Source organism: Pelodiscus sinensis, chromosome 13 (genome assembly GCF_049634645.1).
Source record: "Pelodiscus sinensis isolate JC-2024 chromosome 13, ASM4963464v1, whole genome shotgun sequence".
Lineage (NCBI taxonomy): Eukaryota > Metazoa > Chordata > Testudines > Trionychidae > Pelodiscus > Pelodiscus sinensis.
In genome coordinates this window covers 31,808,883-31,828,245 of record NC_134723.1, presented here as the reverse complement: position 1 = coordinate 31,828,245, position 19,363 = coordinate 31,808,883, and the positions used below count along the sequence as shown (strand labels likewise).

Here is a 19,363-nt window from a genome sequence, read left to right as displayed (position 1 = left end):
TGCAGACAGATCAGGAATCTAATTTGCTATGTGATTCCTGTACCCAATTTTATATTTTGCGTAAGGTAACGCTTGGACTAAAACCTTTGCATAAGAATGTGAAAACTGTGTGTATTTAATGGCCAGGTTCAGATCCTATTGAAAATGTGATGAATGGCAATTAAAATCAATCTATTTTACATTTTGCAATAAATATGTTTTTATTCTAGAAATTTATACTTAATGTTATCAAACAACAGTGTATGTTTCATTAACAAAGGGTATAAATAGAAATAAGAAGAAATATTACTGTTTTCTTGTATTTTTTCCTGCTACAGCACGTTCTGTTAATTTGAAATTATTATTATTATTATTTTTTACCTGCAGCTCTGGAATGATTGTTCCTCTCTCTGGACAGGATCCTCCAAATGTTGTCAGTGGTGAAGGAAGCACAATTGGATTCGGGTTGATAAAGCTAGTGATGTCACAAGATGGTGGGTCAGCCTCTGTTCTTTGCATGACAACTTTTTCTACTACAATAAACCTATTCCAAGGTAACCAAAGTGTCCTTTTCTCAGAAATGAAAGGAGATCTGTCAAAGAGGAGGGTGACAGAGATGCCTCCGATAGCCATGAGGTCAAAACTGAAGAGACAAACAAAGCACACTGTCTTAGACTGTTTCCTTTATAATATAAACACAGTTTGCAACAAATGACTACCAAAATTCCACATGAATCTTTCTATTTCCAACTGTGAGCGTATGTGGTGCTCTCTCCCTATGCTGTCTCCAAACATTCTTCACAAATAAGGTGGGATACTTCACTACAATTTGTCCACTCTCCCTCTGGTGTTTACCGTCTAAAACAACTGCTCCTAGTTTGCCTGTGAAGAAACTCCGAAACCACAAAATGTCTGCTACACAGATTATGTGCATGCCTAACATGTGGAGTAACTGACTTGGAACCTCATAATCACCTCATTCTCCAACATGCTCATTTTTCCTGTTCTGTGCGTTGTAAAAGGAAGAAACTTCCCATTAATTTCAGAATGAATTGAATCAGCTCCCAGTGTGGTGCAGTGACGACTACTATAGGATACAGTCAAGGAGCAACTACGAATAATCCTGTGTAGACTTGTGAGACAGAAAACAAGGTAAATACTGTCTCAGTTTTCTAAGATTCTGATATTTACAGCTGGGTAATGTAAGGAGATGCAAATAGATATTTCCCTCACTGTATTATTGAATGCATACACTATGGAGGCCTTTGATGGTAACAAAGTGTGATAAGTTGTCAGACTTAATTATGCACATTTCATCACATATCCCAAATGACATAGATTACTCTCAGAGTAAATTATAAGTAAAATAATTTAATGTAACAACTCTGTCAGGGGTAGTGTAAATAAGAAATGATAATTAGTAACTTACAGCACTGTAATTTTAAAATCAAGAAAATAATGTCAGATGGGCTGAAGAGAGTACAATTGGATTTGGGCAAATAAAATTATTCTTTACAACAAAGGGCAGGAATAAAAGGCCAGGTTTCAAAATGGAGAGAGGTAACTAGTGGTGTTTCCCAAGGGTCCATACTGGGACCAATGCTTGTTAACCTATTTATAAATGATCTGGAAAAAGGGGTGATCAGTGAGGTGGCAAAATTTGCAGATTATGCTAAACTGCTCAGGATAGTTGAGAACAAAACAGACTGTGAAGAGCTTCAAAAGGATCTCACAAAACTAGGTGACTGGGCAACAAAATGGCAAATGAATTTTAATGCTAATAAATGCAAAGTAATGCACATTGGAAATAATAACCCCAACTATACATACAAAATAATGGGGACAACTTTAGCTATAACCACTCAGGAAAGAGATCTTGGAGTAATTGTGGATAGTTCTCTGAAAACATCCACTCAATGTGCAGCAGCAGTCAAAAAAGAAAACAATGTTAGGGATCATTAAAAAAGCAATAGAGAACAAGAGAGAATATCTTATTGCCTCTATATAAATGCATGGTACTCCAACATCTGGAATACTGTGTACAGATGTGGTTGCCTCATCTCAAAAAAGATATATTGGCAGTGGAAAAAGTTCAAAAAAGGGTAACAAAAATTATTAGGGGTTTGGAATGGGTGCCATATAAAGAGAGATTTAAAACAGTCGGACTTTTCAGCTTAGAAAAGAGGAGATTAAGGGGAGATATGATAGAGGTCTATACAATCATGACACGCATGGAGAAAGTGAATAAAGAAGTTATTTACTTGTTCCCATAATGTATGAACTAGGGGTCACCAAATTAAATTAATAGTTAGCAGGTTTAAAACAAACAAAAGGAAGTTTTTCTTTACACAGTGCATAGCCAACCTGTGGAACTCCTTGCCAGAGGATGTTGTGAAGACCAGACCTTTAACAGGGTTCAAAAAAGAACTAGATGCATTCATGGAGGTTAGGTCTATCAATATTTACTAGCCAGAATGGGTAGGAATGGTGTCCATAGCCTCTGTTTGTCAGGGGCTGAAATGAGTAACAGGAGCGGGACACTTGATGATTACCTGTTTTTGTTAATTCCCTCTGGGGCATTTGCCATTGGACACTGCTGGAAGACAGGATACTGGGCTAGGATACCTTTGGACTGACCTAGTATGGCTGTTTTTATGTACTATGTCAATAAGCTATGCTACATAAAAATCTTGGAAACCTTAAGGGTTACTTCATTTCCCTTTTTGGGAAAAAATTATAATGTAGTCAATGAACATAAAGTCTTCAAACAGCCAAATTAGCCACAAATTCTGGGTAAATCATGGCTCTACACTGGCAAGTTGAGTTCCTTAAAAGCAATGGAACTGACCTTGGGCCAGGTTACAGGAACCCATTTCTACTGTGAAACTGCATTTGCAGGAGTACTCTGTGCACTACGTAAAAGATGTGGCAGACAAGAAGAATCTGATGTGCCTAAGTGGGGCACAAGGATAAGTGGATACTATAGAAGCCATAAAGTAACTGCTTTGCTATTCTCTAGTTTTGGAAAAGATCCCCATTTTAAATTTCTGTTGCTCTGCTACCAGTCAGGTAGCTCAAAGAATGATCTTTACAGGCTCCAGAACAAGCCTTTTTTTAACCTCTTCAATGGAAGATGGAGGTGAAAGATGGGAAACAAAGAGGAGCCTGTAGAAATTTCAACTATGCCAAACTCCTCAGAGATTTTGATAATTATTTTGGTAATTTTCAAAACATAGAAGTACTGAAATCTAACAACAGTATCATCATATGCTGATCCTATTTGTTCTGGATCTGATCAGGGAAAAGGGGTGAGCAGTTAGGTGGCAAAATTTGTAGACAATTCATAATTACTCAATAGTTAAATCTGAAGATGACTGCAAAAAGTTACAAAAAAAACCTCACTAAATTCGATGGGTGGATGACAAAAAGGCAATTGAAATTCAGTGTAGTTGATTGCAAAATAATGTATACTGGAAAAATAATCTCAACTACACATACAAAATAATGGGGGACAAATTACCAGTTACTGCTCAAGAAAAATACTTGTAGTTATTGGGGACAATTAGCTGGAAACCTCTGCCCAGTGTGCAGCAACAGACAAAAAACTAATATTAGGAACCACTAGTAAAGGGACAGATAATAAGATAGAAATATCATAATGCCAGTATCTAAATCCATGGTCTACCCACACTATGAATACTGCATGCAGTACCCATCTCAGAAATGGTGCAGAGAAGGGGAACAAAAATGATTGGAGTATGGACTAATTTCCATATGAAATTAAAAAGACTGGGGCTATTCATTTTAGAAAAGAGATGATTAAAGAGGGATATGACAGAGCTCTATAAAATTATGAACAGTATAGAAGTAGAAATGTGTTATTTAACTCTTCATAGAACACAATAACTAGGGATCATCTGATTAATTGGCAACATGTTTAAAACAAGCATAAGCAAGTACTTTTTCATGCAATGCAATCAATCTGCAGAACTCATTGCCTTTAGATTCAGTGAAGGCCAAAAGTAGAACTGGGTTCAAACAATAATTAGGTAAGTTCATGGAAAATAGGTCCATCAATGGCTATTAGCTAAGACGGTCAGGTAAGGTGAAAATAAGCAGGTGTGCCCTGGTGTGCATCTCCAGCAAGAGCTAGCTGAGCTGCAGAAAAAAACAGCAGGGAGCTATTTAAAGAGCTGACAAGGAGCTGTTTAAAGAGCTGGCAGGGACCCGAGCTGCAATGGGACAGTACCTGCCAGAAGCTGGGACTGGATAAATGGGGGAGACCACTCAAATTGCTCTGTTCTGTTCACTCCCTCTGAAGCATCTGGCACTGGCCATTATGGGTGCATCTATTCTGCAGGGCTTAACTCGAAATAAGCTCCACAAATCGAGCTACATCAATTGCATATCTTATTTCGAAATAGCTTATTTCAAAATATGGAGAATCTACATAACACTTAATCTGAAATAGAGCACTCTTCCTCTGACTTCTCTTATTCCTCGTACAAGGAGGGTTACAGGAGTCAGAATAAGAAGTCCTCCAGCTTGACTATATTTTGACACTATTTCAAAATAACTGCCGGCTGTGGAGATACAGACTAAGTTATTTTGGAATAGCGCTAGTTATTGCAAAATAGGGTACGTCTACACTGCAATACCATCAGAGACAGGATACATGGCTAGTCAAACCATTAGTCTGACTCATACAGCCATTCTTATTTTCTTTTGTGTCTGGATGTCTCCACATGTTCTTGTTATTATTTAAGGCACGGAGGTTTTCATGCATTTTATGCTTCCTTTTCTTCAATTGGACACCCTACCAGAGAGAACTCTAATCAGATGTGCTGCCTGAACAGAGGAGCAGATGCTGCTTTCAATATACTATGGCTATGTCTACACTGTCCCCGTTCTGCACAAAAAATATGCAAATGAGGCAAAGTATGGCTATCATTGCACCTCATTTGCATAATTAATGAGGCTCCGTTTTTGTGCAAGAGGGTTTTGCACAAGAGCCATTCTTCCGCATTTTTTTCAGGAAGAACGGCTCTTGTGCAAGAGGGGTTTTTCGCGCAAAAGGGAACCATGTAGATGGCTCCTTTTTGAACAAAACCGGAGCCTCATTAATTATGCAAATGAGGCACAGCAATATTCCACGCTTCGCCTCATTTGCATTTTTTTTTGTACAAAATGGGGGCAGTATAGACATAGCCAAAATGAAAAATTCTATCAATGGTAGAGGCGGATTTACAATGAAACATGGTGCTCTGGCACGGGCGCTCCCCCTAATGACATGGACCCCCAGAGCCAGGCAGTCTAGCACTAGGTCTGGCACTTCCTCCAGCGCAGAGTGCAGCCTCTGTAAAGGGGAGAACAGAAGAGCAGGGAGGCCCACATGTGGGCTGCAGCCTCAGGAGAGCCAACAGGAGGCAGCGAACAGCACGAGCACAGGCCAGAAGGCTTCAGAGGGGCACGGGGAAACTGCACAGCTGGCCAGAGAAAAGTGGCGCTTTGAAGCCAGAAAGCACCACTTCTTGCCAGCTGCCGGCTGTGCGGCTACCTAGTACTCCTCTGAAGCCTTCCAGCCCATGTTCATGCTGCTGACCACCATCTGGTGAGTAGCGGTTGCCCACCGGTGAGGGAAAAAGTGACCAGGGGATGGAGAGCCCAGGGCGTGCAGGTGACTAATGGAACTGTGCCCCCCTCACCTCATGTAGGTCTCGGCCCATATCTCAGGGCCAGCCAGCGCAGGTCCACAGCCTGAAGCTGTCCTCCACAGCCATGGAGATTGTTTTTTTTTAAATAAAGCATCCACAGCACTTTACAATAGTTAGCTAATGGTACAAACAATATTTGGAAAGATAATTAAGTGGTCCACTGAGACCCTCAGAAATTTTCAAGTGGTCTGTGAAAAAAAATAGATTACAAAAACAATCAAGGCACTTCACTTTTTTTCATTTACTTTTTATTACTTATAATTTAGGAGGAGGATGAATTTTGAGCATGGATGTAAGGTGGCATGTGGTCCTTAGACTAAATCTCAAAAGTAATGAGAGGCCAGGGATGAAAATGTCCCACCTTCCATCCTGTCGACTGATGGTGTATCCATAATCACTGTGGTGTAGGAAACTGACATTCACTCCTACCAACGCTGTCCCATCAAATGCTACCACCTGGCCTCGAATAACACAGGCACGTCTGCAATAAGAAAAGTATAATTTAACATGAAATAAAGAAGCTGTGGAGGACATGAAAAAGTGTTGATTTCATACAGTGTGCAACACTGCAGGTTAAATACTGAACAGCTAAGAAGTTCTGACTATGAATTTATAATAGGGATGCAGATAGACCCAAAGCGTGACTATTCAGCTATTTGAAACGTCAGTGCTGAATATAACAAACTTACATACTCCCCCGTGAGTTCCTAGTACATCATTAGAACATATAACTTTTCAGTATCAACTTGCCCAGCCATTGCATGGGGTTACACAGGATTAGCTGATAGCATGCAGCTATTATTACTAAGATGCCTGCAGTTTCTTCAATACTAGTGATACTAGTAAAAAGAAAGAATGCAATTTGATTTTCAGATTCTAGCACAGAGCAGGCAATTCAGGGAAAAATCCCTTTATCTGTAAACGAGATTAATATGAAGACACAGCTGACTGAACCTCAGAAAGCCACATTCACAGAATCACTTTTTGGTGTAGTTTTGAGAGTCAGAGGTGAGCACAACACACACTTTTAAACCCTACACTTAGGCTGTGTCTACACTAGCATCCCTTCCGGAAAAGGGATGCTAATGTAGCACATCGGAATAGCAAAATCCGCGGGGGATTTAAATACTTCAAAGTAGGAATAAGAGATCCTCCAGAAAAGGGCTTATTTTCCGGAGAATCACGTCTAGACTGGCGCTTTTCTCCGGCTTATCTCCAAGCCGGAAAAAAGCGGCAGCCATGTTAATGCAAATACCGCGGGGGATATTTAAATCCCCCGCGGATTTTGCTATTCCGATGTGCTACATTAGCATCCCTTTTCCGGAAGGGATGCCAGTGTAGACATAGCCTTATAGTTTAGATTCCCTATACAGTAGAGTAGAGCTGGGCAAATGGTGCATTTTTTGTTGACAGAAATAAAAAGATTTTGGGTCAAATTGAAAGCAGTTTTTTAAAATTATTTTGGCAAATCAAAAGTTTTTGAGTTGGATTGAAGCTACATGTTGCATTTTGATTTGACATTTTTTTTTATTTTAGGCATTCTGAGAAAAACAAAATAATTAGTGTACTCTCTGAGGATGCTGCAGTCCCTGGTTCAATTCCCCTTTCTGCTTCATGTGAGAAAGAGGCATGAATATGAGTATACCATACTGTAGTAGGTCACTGGGTTGACCACACCCTCACGACATAAAGCTGTTACTTGAGAGAGTGTGGCTTTTCCAAATTAACCCTTTCATGGGTGTTACACCCATAGTAGCACACCTTGGTATCTAACATGGTTTTCAATCTGTCAGGGTGCAGAGTGATTTAAAAGTTATCAACATCCCTGGTTAGAGAGAGACGTGCTACCATTAACTTATTTTTCTTTCAATATACATATCAGAATTTTAATTCACTCTTGTTTTGTCATATATTAATCTAGTTCGGATTCCAAACACACACTGTCAAATATCATGAGCAGTGCCAATAAAGCAAATTGTGATACAGAAGATCACTATCAGGCCTTTTGTATATTTAACTAAACTATGCCAATCTCAATTATTTGTGTTTTGATAGAACAGCAACCACTAGTTTCTGTTGTTTTCTCATATTTTATGACATCTGGGCTGAGTCTAGACTGGCCACTTTTTCCGGAAAAGCAGGCGCTTTTCCGGAAAAACTTGCCAACTGTCTACACTGTCCGCTTGAAATTCCGCAAAAGCACTGACGATCTCATGTAAGATTGTCAGTGCTTTTGCGGAAATACTATGCTGCTCCCGCTCGGGCAAAAATCTTTTTCCGAAAAACTTTTGCGCAAAAGGGCCAGTGTAGACAGCAGAGATTTGTTTTCCTCAAAAAAGCCCCGATCGCGAAAATGTCGATCGGGGCTTTTTTGTGAAAAAGCGCGTCTAGATTGGCCACGGACGCTTTTCCACAAAAAGTGCTTTTGCGGAAAAGCATCCTGCCAATCTAGATGCGCTTTTCCGAAAATGCTTTTAACGGAAAACTTTTCTGTTAAAAGCATTTCCGGAAAATCATGCCAGTGTAGACGTAGCCCTGTAGACTTGACTTTTCTCTTTCCAATCCTTTTATTTATGAAGCATGCCGACTTGTCGTCATTGTTCTGTACATTATTCTAGTATTCCTTTGTTTGTTTATTCTGTTTTTCATTCCTCACAGACCTGTCTTTGACTCTACTCCTAATATTTTATGGAGCACACAGATTTGTGTGATAACTCATCAAACTCTTCATTATTCCATACATTCTTTCCTTTTTCCTTTGCTCATTTTGCTCCTCATTATTCATAAATAATGTTCATACTTTTCTTTCAACTTTTTTATTCCTCATATTTTATAACCTACACACATTTACAGTATGTGATAAAGACTCCTACAACTCATTATTCTACATTTATCTGTATTGAGCTGTCTTTGTAATCTATTAGTCTTTAAATGTTCTAAGCTTTTCTGTATATTGCTACATTTGTCCTCATTATTTACTGTCTTCCTTGCATTCACTGCTAACTAGAACAGTCTCCAGCCATCTCTTAGATTACCAAGACTTACAGTAAATCTTCAACCAACAACAACTGTCCAAAATAAATGTTAATTTCTGCATGTAGCTCATATATGAACACATTTTCATTTAACTACTTTTGACTGTCACTTCAGAGCTCTGGAGAAAAACTACTTAGCGGGCCAATTGTCTCCCTTTCAAAATGCCTGGTCATCTCACAAAGCTTGCAGGGCATACTTGTTCTTAGATCCCTAGTGGTCTTGCTACTTGCATTGGGCCTCACTTATCTTCTACTATAGTAGAGCTTTCTGAAGTGATGTCACTTTCCATTCATCTGATTCATTCTCCTGCTAGACTGAAATCCTGTTATTTCTGACAACTTTCCCCATTAGTAGTCTTCTGACCCTCTCTCCACCATGCTCTCTGTGTCTGCTGCAGGTTCTTCTAGACTCACTGTTTAACTTTACTGTTGTCACATCTCTGCTACATTTTTTTTTGTAAAATTCCGTATGTTACATAATAGCCAATTTGTAAGGCATTTCTTTCTAATACCTACTGTTTCTTTGCAATTATGATATTATCTTGATCTAAGTCTTTTAAACTAGTTTGTCAAACTTACTTTAATTATAAGGTAAATGCAGCTAGGGTATGTCTACACTACCACCCTAGTTCGAACTAGGGTGGTTAATGTAGGCAACCGGAGTTGCAAATGAAGCCCGGGATTTGAATTTCCCGGGCTTCATTTGCATCTCGCCGGGCGCCGCCATTTTAAAATGTCCGCGCGCGGCTACACGCGGCACGGACTAGGTAGTTCAGACTAGGCTTCACGAGGAGTAACAGTAGTTCGGAATAGGAAGCCTAGTCCGAACTACCTAGTCCGTGCTGCGTGTAGCCGTGCGGCACGGAGTCCGCACTAGCGGACATTTAAAAATGGCGGCGCCCGGCGAGATGCAAATGAAGCCCGGGAAATTCAAATCCCGGGCTTCATTTGCAACTCTGGTTGCCTACATTACCACCCTAGTTCGAACTAGGGTGGTAGTGTAGACATACCCCAACTTCTTAGCGATTTGAGAAGAACTGGAGAATCTGTCTACTGTTTTGCATCATGCACAGAGGGAGAAAAATGTCTCTGATAAACTGCAGCCTTTGTCTTTTTCAAATAGATTTAAAATGTTTCTAGGCCTCTGGCAGACTGTGCTCAATCTCCAATTCTAGAGGGACTATCTGCTTTCTTTGGAGAGGAGGCACAGATTCCATGGGTTACAGGTAGCCTTTGAAAAGTACAATTTTTTTGTAAATGCTTCATGGGTCAGTCCACTTTTAACTGATGATCTCATTTGGCTATCAGGCAGTTTATTTGACATCTCTACTTTAAAATTTCTAGGTCATTCTGTATTTACTATTCTAGCTGCATTCTTTGACAATTTTCACTAACAATTCTATCATTCAACCATTTCGCCTAACTACATGCTGCCTTATTTGTTATTTTATCTTTTGTTTTTTGTATTAAACTTCCAATATGCACTGAGCACCTTAGGCTGTGACTTTAATGTCAGATGTAGAATTCTGTCAGGAAAACCTGAGTGAATTCACAATTGTTACATTACCAAATATGTAATTTTTATATTATTTCTCTGATTAAAATCTTCAATCAGAAATTAAGCTAGGGGCTACTCAGGTACATTAATTTCCTCCTGCTGATAATATCATTGTGAGGAGCCTTTGTAAGGTAATTAATTGGACCTTCTTTGTAGGCAATCTGCAATGAGTCAAGTAGCTTTCCAGCAGTAAGCATTTTTTAAAGTCCTGTGGGTCAAGGTTGATAAAATATTGTTACATGCTACACTCTTTATATAAGCAGATGCATTCACCGGAAATTAATTTGACTCATCTTTCCATATGTAGCAGCTACATATTAACATTTTAAGGCAACCATTACAAAATTCAAAGTTTTGGTGTAACGTACGACAAGATACCCTACAGGATCCTACGCTATACACAAGCCTCAGATTCTGAATGGATTTCTGATTTAGAGCATGTCCATACTGAAGGGGGTTGATGTGCTCTACGGGGGTCGGAGGAGGAGATTTCTAAAGCGTGCTAATCTGTTTTGCATTGACTGGTGCACATAGATCCTGGCATCACACTTTAACATATTTCCCTACTACATTTAAGTACAGTAGGGAACCTTTAGTGCACACCAGCAGAGTCTGCATGGAATAATTAATGCACAGCACATCAATGCACTTTAAAAAACCCCCACACCTTATAGAACCTCACCATGTAAACAAGTCCGAAACCCCAGGTTGAGCGCACCGCTGCAGCCTAATCTTAAAACAATAAAGGCTTGAAACAGTAGTGCGATCCACATCCAAAAGAACAGATTCTATCTCCTAACTGGATGCAAATGGAAAAGAAAAGATATCTGGACACTTACTGAAACATAATATAAGAATACTAGGTACTTAACAAAACTCCAAAATTGCCTACATGAAAAACAAAGAGCAGGTAAACAACTTCAGTCTGAGGAGCAGATAAAATCTTGACAATGATTTTCTTGTTCTTTTCTCCAGCCTACCATTATCACTTCTGTTTTATCTAGATTGAGACTCAGTCAGCTCTCATCCATACTGGATCCAAACCAGAGGGAGGGCAGGGCATCAAATTGCACTGAGTTGGAAGAGATGAAAACACTGTGCTTTAAACTAGGATTCTGCATTGCCTTCTTACTGACCTCATATACTTGTTGAATGGGGATAGTGGCTAGAGAGAACTCTGCAGAATCCTACATGAGAACATTACTGCCCAACACTATTCTCTAAAATTTAGTAATGTCTTCACAAGAGTAAGGAACTTATATTAGGCTCTGAGCTGTGCCAGTCATGTCCAAGTTACCCACTGTCCACAACACATCTATTCGGTGAGATTTTGCAGTGGAAGTTCTTCATAACAAAAGAATTAAAAAAAATATCTTCATGTCAAACTGTTCACTTTCTCAGCACTTCTACCATTAGTGCTCTAGCTAGTTTCCCTTTTGCTTCGACTACGGAAAATCATTGTAAGCCATGGTGACTTTTGAGGATGAATGTAGGGTAAAAGATACCAGGGGCCACTATATTGATAGTAGAGGACAAAAGATTTATAAAAGTCAACCAAACAGGACAGTGGTCTGTTAGAGGAACAATTCTGTCTTTCAGAGACCTCTGCAACCTTTCTAATTTTATCAGCTTCCGAGGACAGACCAACTAAACAGGTCAAATAACTTTATTCTCCATAATCCAAAGGGACTTTAGGTAATAAAGCAAAAACTGAAATATTCAAAAATGCTTTTATGAATAAGTCAAATCCTATCAAAGATAGCTTCAAAAGATCAGTTATTTTCATCTAAAAAAACACATATTGAAAGGATTATGTGCAGTCTGTATTGGCTACCTTACTGCTCATCTTCCAGGTGGCATTAAATGGATAGATGTCTGGTGTATGTTACTGAGGGAAGTTATGAATAACTGCTGATAAAAGAGTAACATGTAAGAGCTAGTTATTATTTTGTATTTTTTTTTAAACAGCAATATGCTATATTAAATACACATGCAGCCAAAAATGTTGTATTTGGTGCCTCTTATGCACTCGGGTAAAATAAACTAATTGCACTGTTCCATTAGGGTATGTCTACACAGCAAGTTATTTCAGAATAATGAGTGTTATTCCAAAATAACTGTGCGAGCATCTACAAAGCCATTTTATTTCAAAATAATTTGAAAATAACAGGCGGCTTATCTGTAAACCTCATTCTATGAAGAATAAAGCCTATTGTGAAATAGCTATTTTGAAATAAGGCATGTGCAGACATTCCACTTCTGCTATTTTGAAATAGCCCCTCACCAGGGCCATTCTAAGTTATTCCTCGAGATAGCATGTCTACATTAGGGAAGCCTGCCTTTGACTAATTTTGAGGCTTCCCTGCAGTGTAGACGTGCTATTTTGAAATAAGTTATTTCAGAGTAACTATTCCAGAATAGCTTATTTTGAAATAAGCGTGCAGTGTAGAAGTACCCTTACTCTATGTCTACACTGGTGAGTTCTTGTGCAAGAACGGCCGTTCTTCCACAGAGCGTCCACACTGCCCGCCCGCTCTTGCGCAAGAAGATTTACAGTAAAGCGGGTAAGAGAAGGCTTCTTGCGCAAGAGTTATGCTCTTGTCTAACAAGTGTAAGCTATCTTGTGCAAGAGCTCTTGTGCAAGAGGACAATGTGGACACGCAGCAGGGGTTTCGTGCGCAGAAAAGCCCTATGGATAAAAAGGCCATCAGAGCTTTCTTGCACAAGAGAGCTTCCACACTGCCATGGATGCTCTTGCGCAAAAGCACGTGGCAATGTGCACGTGTTCTTGCGAAAGATGTTCTTGCGCAAGAACCCACCAGTATAGACATAGCCTTACTGATTTAGACTTCAAGGCTTAGTGCTAACGGTTACTGGTTTTGTTCAGTTCCATGAACTTTTAAACACATATTTATATCATCCTGTTATGGTCTTAACAGAGATTAAATATTTAGGAATGTTAAAGATTGTTTACATATTTTCATTGGTAAAATGACATTACATTTATGCAAATAAACAATACTAGTGTGTTTACTAATACAACTTAGTTTATCTAATGTGCAGGCCTAAGAGTAGTTGTTAGATGGCAGAGATGATTGGTGAATGCTTATGTCAGTATAAAAATTACTGCTTTCCAGGATGAATTGCAGTATTTAAAAAACCTTTTTTGCCTCTATATTTCAAATTTACTTTTTTCCAGGGGAGAGTATGGGTAATTGGTTTTTTGAGCAAGTGTTTACTCTTCCTTTTTCACACATTCCTCTCGCTTTAAAAAACAGCATAACCCTACAAGTCCACAGAAATGATCTGATTTCTGAGATCACACTACCAGATACACGTCAATTAAAGGGCAACCTGTAGAGCAAAATGGCAAACTGCACGTTATATTACTATTTGCTCAATATTGCTGCTAATCAGACTAAGGGGCATTCGGCACGTAAGTAAAGAAAACATGTTTACTATGTTATGTCACAGCTCCACTGTGGCATGAAGTTCACTCAAGGGACCTCATATGATTCCAACACTGCCCTCCGGTACATCTCCAATATTCTGTCACAAATTGCATTCTAAACTGTTTCTCATGGAAACACACACAGACAAGTTTAACTCCCATGATGGTCTGAGCCCTGACGGAAAGAGGGCAAAGGAGGCAGCTGTCCTGGGGCCCAGCCATTTAACAGGGCCTAGAGCTCCCAGCTGGAGCCCTGGGCTCTTTAAAGTGTCACTCACGCTCTGTGCAGCATGCTCTGGGCTTCCATGATGGGCTGGCAGGAGGAGGTTAGCCTCAGCCCTCACCCGTTCCATCCAAGTTCCCGCTCCTTTTTCAGATACAAAACCAAGTCCCCTCCCACCTTGTCCTGAGGCCTGGCAAGTCTCTCAGCAGCCCTGATTATAGTTACACCCATACAAAAAAAAGGTACTACAGCAGTTTTATAATCCAGATGGAGTAACTCTAGGAGTCTGCACTAATAATATAGGAGGGCACATCTTAAATTGCTGGAATTTCAAACAAAATATTTGTTATTTCCATTATTTTCAGAAATTACCATTAATGTGGAAAAGTCAGTAATGATTTCTAAGAAAACCTTGAAACCAATTTTTTTCTATTAAAATAATTTATCAATACAGTTTTCACTGTCCAGATCACATCAATTAAAAATGAAACTTACCTGCTGTCAAATAAGACATCTCCCGGGATTACATGAGTGCTCTCCTTGCCAATAAGGAACTTGATTCTATCATAAAAGAGCCTTGGAGGATGCTGAGAGAAAGGAGGCTGGGTGTGCTGAATGAGGTCAAGGGGATCAGGTGAACCTTGGCAGAGAGGGCTTATGTAGCAATTGCTTTGCTGACAACAATCAGGGTCTACACAGTCTGTCAAACCATCTGAAAATGGATAAAACAAAAAGTTAAGGAAATAGAATGTATAGAAGAAACCAAACGATTTTCTTCTAGAAAGCATGGGAGAACAATATCTAGTCAATGGGAAGAAATGCTGATTTTAAGACTCTAGGGCCCAGATGCAGCAAAACTCTCAAACACTTGCTGAAGTAGGGATAGACATTTCTCTCCAGTTATTAATACTGAATGTGATCTCACAGAATCTCCATGTGTCACTGAGAAAACAGAACCTATAAACTAAATGATAAGAAAGAATGTGACTTATCACAATGCAGACAGAAGGAAAACACCAACCGCTATTAGCAGATCCAGTGGTTATATGGACCACAGATATATGGTTTATGTTTCTAGTATCCCAATATTGTTATAATGTTTATGAATACCTGTGAAAAATGTGTGCTTTCTGAAGTACATGAAATGACCTGTACAATCTGAAGCATTACCCAGTTTTAATAAACATCTTTATTATAGCAGTAAAAAGGGCTTTGGTAAAAGTTCTTCAGCTTTTAAACACTATACAATTTTATAAGTGCTAATATCTTCAGATGTTTTATTATTCTTATACTTAATAGTTACAATAAAGTGAATTCATGAGGATTTGATCATGACTGTGGCTCCTATTATGCTATGCATTCTACCAATACAAAGCTAGATGCAGCCCCTGCCCTAAAATGCTTAAAATCTAAGTCTTCTTTACTTGATGTTTGTTTGCAACTCCCATCATATTCAAGTGACACAAACTTGTGAACTGAATGCATGCTATTTCAACATTTGAAACTTACAAAGTTCCAAAGACTTGTTGGGATAATACACACGATTGGAATATTGGTAAAGAAGGGTACAGCTTACTTAGGAAGGATAGGCATGGGAAAAAGGGAAAGGTGTTCCTGTATATAATAAAAACGTACACATGTGCACGGAGGTGGAGATGGTTCTAGTGTTCTATGACTCTATGATTCTGTGCAATAGGTGAAGTTCAATGGGGCTAGGTTTCTTTAAAAAAGACCATTTTTCTATGACATTTTTGTATCTATTATTTCTAGGCACAGAGAACATCACTTAAATAGCTAAATATTTCATACTCCAGCAAACAGCTACCTAAATTGCACACACATTACTGTAATAAAAAAAGGTTGAAAATAAAGCTGGATATAGATATAGATATATATAGTGTGACAGAGTAACCCCACTGCTGGGTCCCAGTACCTTACTCTGGCATTCTCAGTACTGTGCAATTAGTCCTTGACAGGGTTTGAGCTCTTGTCCCTCAGCTACAAAGGGCACTGGGGCCGGTGCCGCTGGGTCAGCCAGGGCTGCAAAAACAGTCCTCTCCAGCTCACAGCTGGGTTCTCAGGCTGCCAGGAAAAGGGGGACCTGAAACCCCTGTTTAGAGCTCCTCACTCACTCTCCTTTTCTGTTTCTGGCAATATTGCTGTTACCTTTCTTATGCTACGTCCACACTACAAGTCTCTTCTGCAAGAGGAAATACAAATGGAGCGCTCATTTGCATATGTCGCTGCCATTTGCATTTCCTCCTCGGATCCCTTTTGCGCAAGAGGTTTTTGAGAAAAAAAGTGCTGTGTAGACAGCTCCTTTTTGCAGACACCTCAGTTCTCTAGTCATGGATCCAGAGCTGCCTCCCAGCAGTCAAAAGCTCTTAAAGGTTGTGCTGCACCTCCTTCAGCTCTTTCTGTGGGATGCCTTCCAGGTCCTGCTGGAACACAACCCCTAAATCATTGCAGGGAACTTCCTCATCACTATGCAGTACAACCCCACTTACCCTCCCCTGCACATCATGCACCGACACTTCTAGCGTCTGGACACCATTTCCGACTGGTGGGACTGTATGATTATGGAGCAGTGGGGTGACCAGTAGTGGCTCCAGAATTTCCTCGTGTGGAAGGACACCTTTCTGGAGTTGTGCGAATGGCTCACTCTACTCTGGCGAAGGGACACCCACATGAGACCCGCCATCCTCCTCCAGAAGTGGGCCCCATTGCCATCTGGAAGCTCACCATGATGGACAGCTATCAATACATCAGGAACCAGTTTGGCATGGGGAGATCAACCATCAGGGCTGTGCTCTTGCAGGTATGGAACTCTCGGGCTATTGTCCCAGGAACGGGGTGAATGGAACTTCTGGAATGGGGCTCCCTAGGGAAGGGGTGATGATGGTGGAAAGCCCCCTTCCAGGGTGATTTTTCAGTCCCTCCTTCACAAAGCCCTGACAAGGGATCGGGTCAGTAGGCGGGTGCTCCTGGTGTGTGGAGGGGAAGAGAGGACATCTTGTGGACCTCCCAATGGCCCTGATAACCCTGTGATTGATTGTTTGTCTCCTTCCACAGGTGGTGAGGGCCATCAACATTGTCCTGCTGCGCAGAATCATCAACCTGGGCAACATGGACCTATCATTGCCAGATCCACTGCCATGGGCTTCCCCAACTGTGGTGGTGGGGGGGGGGGGGAAGATATTGATGGAACCCACATCCCCATCCAGGCCCCCAACCACTGGGCAGCCAAATACATCAGCCACAAGGGGTTCTTCTCGATGGTCCTGTAAGCCATCATGGCAGTTCACTGACTGTGCGTGGTTGGGGAAGATGCACAATGCATGTCTTCTGCAACTTCAGCCTCTACCAGAAGCTGTATGCCGGCACATTTTTCCCTGACTGCACCATCAGGGTTGGGAACATGGAAATGCCAGTCTGAATTGTAGGGGACACAGCCTACCCTCTGCTCCCCCGGCTAATGAAGGCCTACACAGGATACCAATGCCCATTTCAGCAGGGCCTGTGTGGCTCTTGAGGGCATCTTCGGGTGGTTCCATTGCATCCTCAGCCACCTGGATGTCGAGGAGCGGAACATCACCCAAGTGGTGGCAGTGTGTTGTGTTGTAACAAGTTCAGTCCTGAGTGCGAGCGCCCCTTGGTGGCTGAAGGGGGTCTCACAATATTTAACTCACAATATTTGACTCGTCTGCGGGCGAGTCAAAGTCCAGTCCATGGCTGAGGTTCATGCCTCCTCTTTTACCCCCCTCACTCGGATGTGGTTTGCAGGGGACTGGGGGGAGGGACCCAGGCCTGCCCACTCCTATGGGTCCCAGTCCAGGGACCCTATATGTAGCAGATACCTGCCGAGTTTCAAAGTCTGTAGGTATAGTTGCATCCTTGGGCCACTTCCCAGGGATGCCGCTTCATCCAGTCCTTCTCTAGGGCCTTGCTGCAGAGTTCCCCTTGTCTGGGTTCTGTTTGTCCCTGGCTACCTTTTAGCCGCCAGGTCTAGCTCTGCTTAGCTACAAGAGCCCAGCTCCCACTCGGAGCTGTCCAAGGTTCTGGTTGTCCCAGTCGGTCCAGAGGTCTCCCTGGGTTGAGCTCCAGGAAGAAACTGATGGGCCTTAGTTAGTAGCTCCTTATGTAAGAGCCTGCCGCATTCTGATTGGCTGCAGTGCAGGCTGCCCCTCTACCCTGCTCAGAGGACCTTTCCACTGCTCCTGCTGCTGGCCAGGGTGCTGAAAGGCCTCTAGTGGGGAGGTCAGCTTTGTCCACCACATCACGTGTCCTTAACAATATTTGTGAAAGCAGAGGGGAGACGTTCCTCCCAGTATGGGGGACAGAGGCTGACTGGATTGACAGGGCCTTTGAGCAGCTGTGCATGGCTCCTATAAGGCAGGCCCATCAGGAGGCTGTGTGAATTGGAGAGGCCTTGAGGGAGAGTTTCTCACAAGTACCTCAATGACATTCCCATGGGCCTCCCCACAAGGGGCCTGTATATTCCATCTCTTTGCCTGTTCTCCCGCACCCCTCCTTTCTCTCCACCCACCCTTCCCTGCAGAGAAATAAAGTACAGTTTGTTTCAAAAAAATAAACTCTGTATACTTAATTGGGATAAATGAAACTGGGGAGGGATTGGGTAAATAACCCTGGAGGGGAAGGAGGAGGGAGTTGGAGCAAGGAGGAAAGGCTTGCTCTGGGGCTGAGAGTGATGCCTGGTTCTGGTGGATCTCCCTCGGTGGCTCCAGGGGAAGGCTGGGGGAGGGGCAGGAATTGGGACAGGAGTGGGCACCAACGTGTCAGTCACTGCCTGTAGAGCAGTGCAGATGATCCAGCTCTGCTCCCTCATCTCCCTTCAGATCTTGTGGTGCAGCTGCAGGATCTCCTCCATTCTGCAGTCCTGCTGTTCCATGCAGCACTGCAGGGCTCAGATGGCAGAGATATGCTCCCTCTGTAGGTTCTCCTGAGATCTCTAGCAGCTGCAGGTCATGTGGGGTCGGGAGGCAGCCGGGGAGGTGTCGACCGTGCCCCTCTCGCAGCTGGTCCAGCTGTGTAGAACAATGAGAAGGTCAGTCAGTTCTTGGCTCAGACAAAGATGATGTGCTTGAAGCAAAGCCATCTGTGGCCTAGACAGCGAGCCCTTTCTTTCAGGGGCACAGATGTCCAGGGGGGAGGCTCAGTACCCTCATGTCCCAGGGACAAGCAGGCATTGGAAGGTGCCAGCCAGACCAGAAGCCTGTGGGCAGGTGGGGGGCCAGGGGGAAGCTGGGCTTGCCTCTGTGCCATGCACACACTGGATCTAGCAGTGGTGGTGTCCCACAGGGAGAGGACTTGTATCACTGCCCACTGGAGGAGAAGGGGTCAAGCCATTGGAGGGAAGGTGTGCGTGAACGGCAAACACTTCTG

The 19,363-nt window shown here is 41.9% G+C and overlaps 1 protein-coding gene across 5 annotated transcripts in view; it reads right to left on the bottom strand.

Annotated features, from left to right (window-relative positions):
- TENM1 (teneurin transmembrane protein 1) overlaps positions 1–19,363 on the bottom strand; it is a 1,699,828-nt gene that overhangs the window by 135,357 nt on the left and 1,545,108 nt on the right. For all 5 annotated transcript variants that reach the window (XM_075940969.1, XM_075940972.1, XM_075940971.1 and 2 more), the window contains 3 exons: positions 14,456–14,672; positions 6,055–6,174; positions 361–622 (listed from right to left, as the gene is read on the bottom strand). In XM_075940969.1, the coding sequence (XP_075797084.1) occupies positions 361–622; positions 6,055–6,174; positions 14,456–14,672 (599 nt within the window). The remainder of the gene's footprint in view (positions 1–360; positions 623–6,054; positions 6,175–14,455; positions 14,673–19,363) is intronic.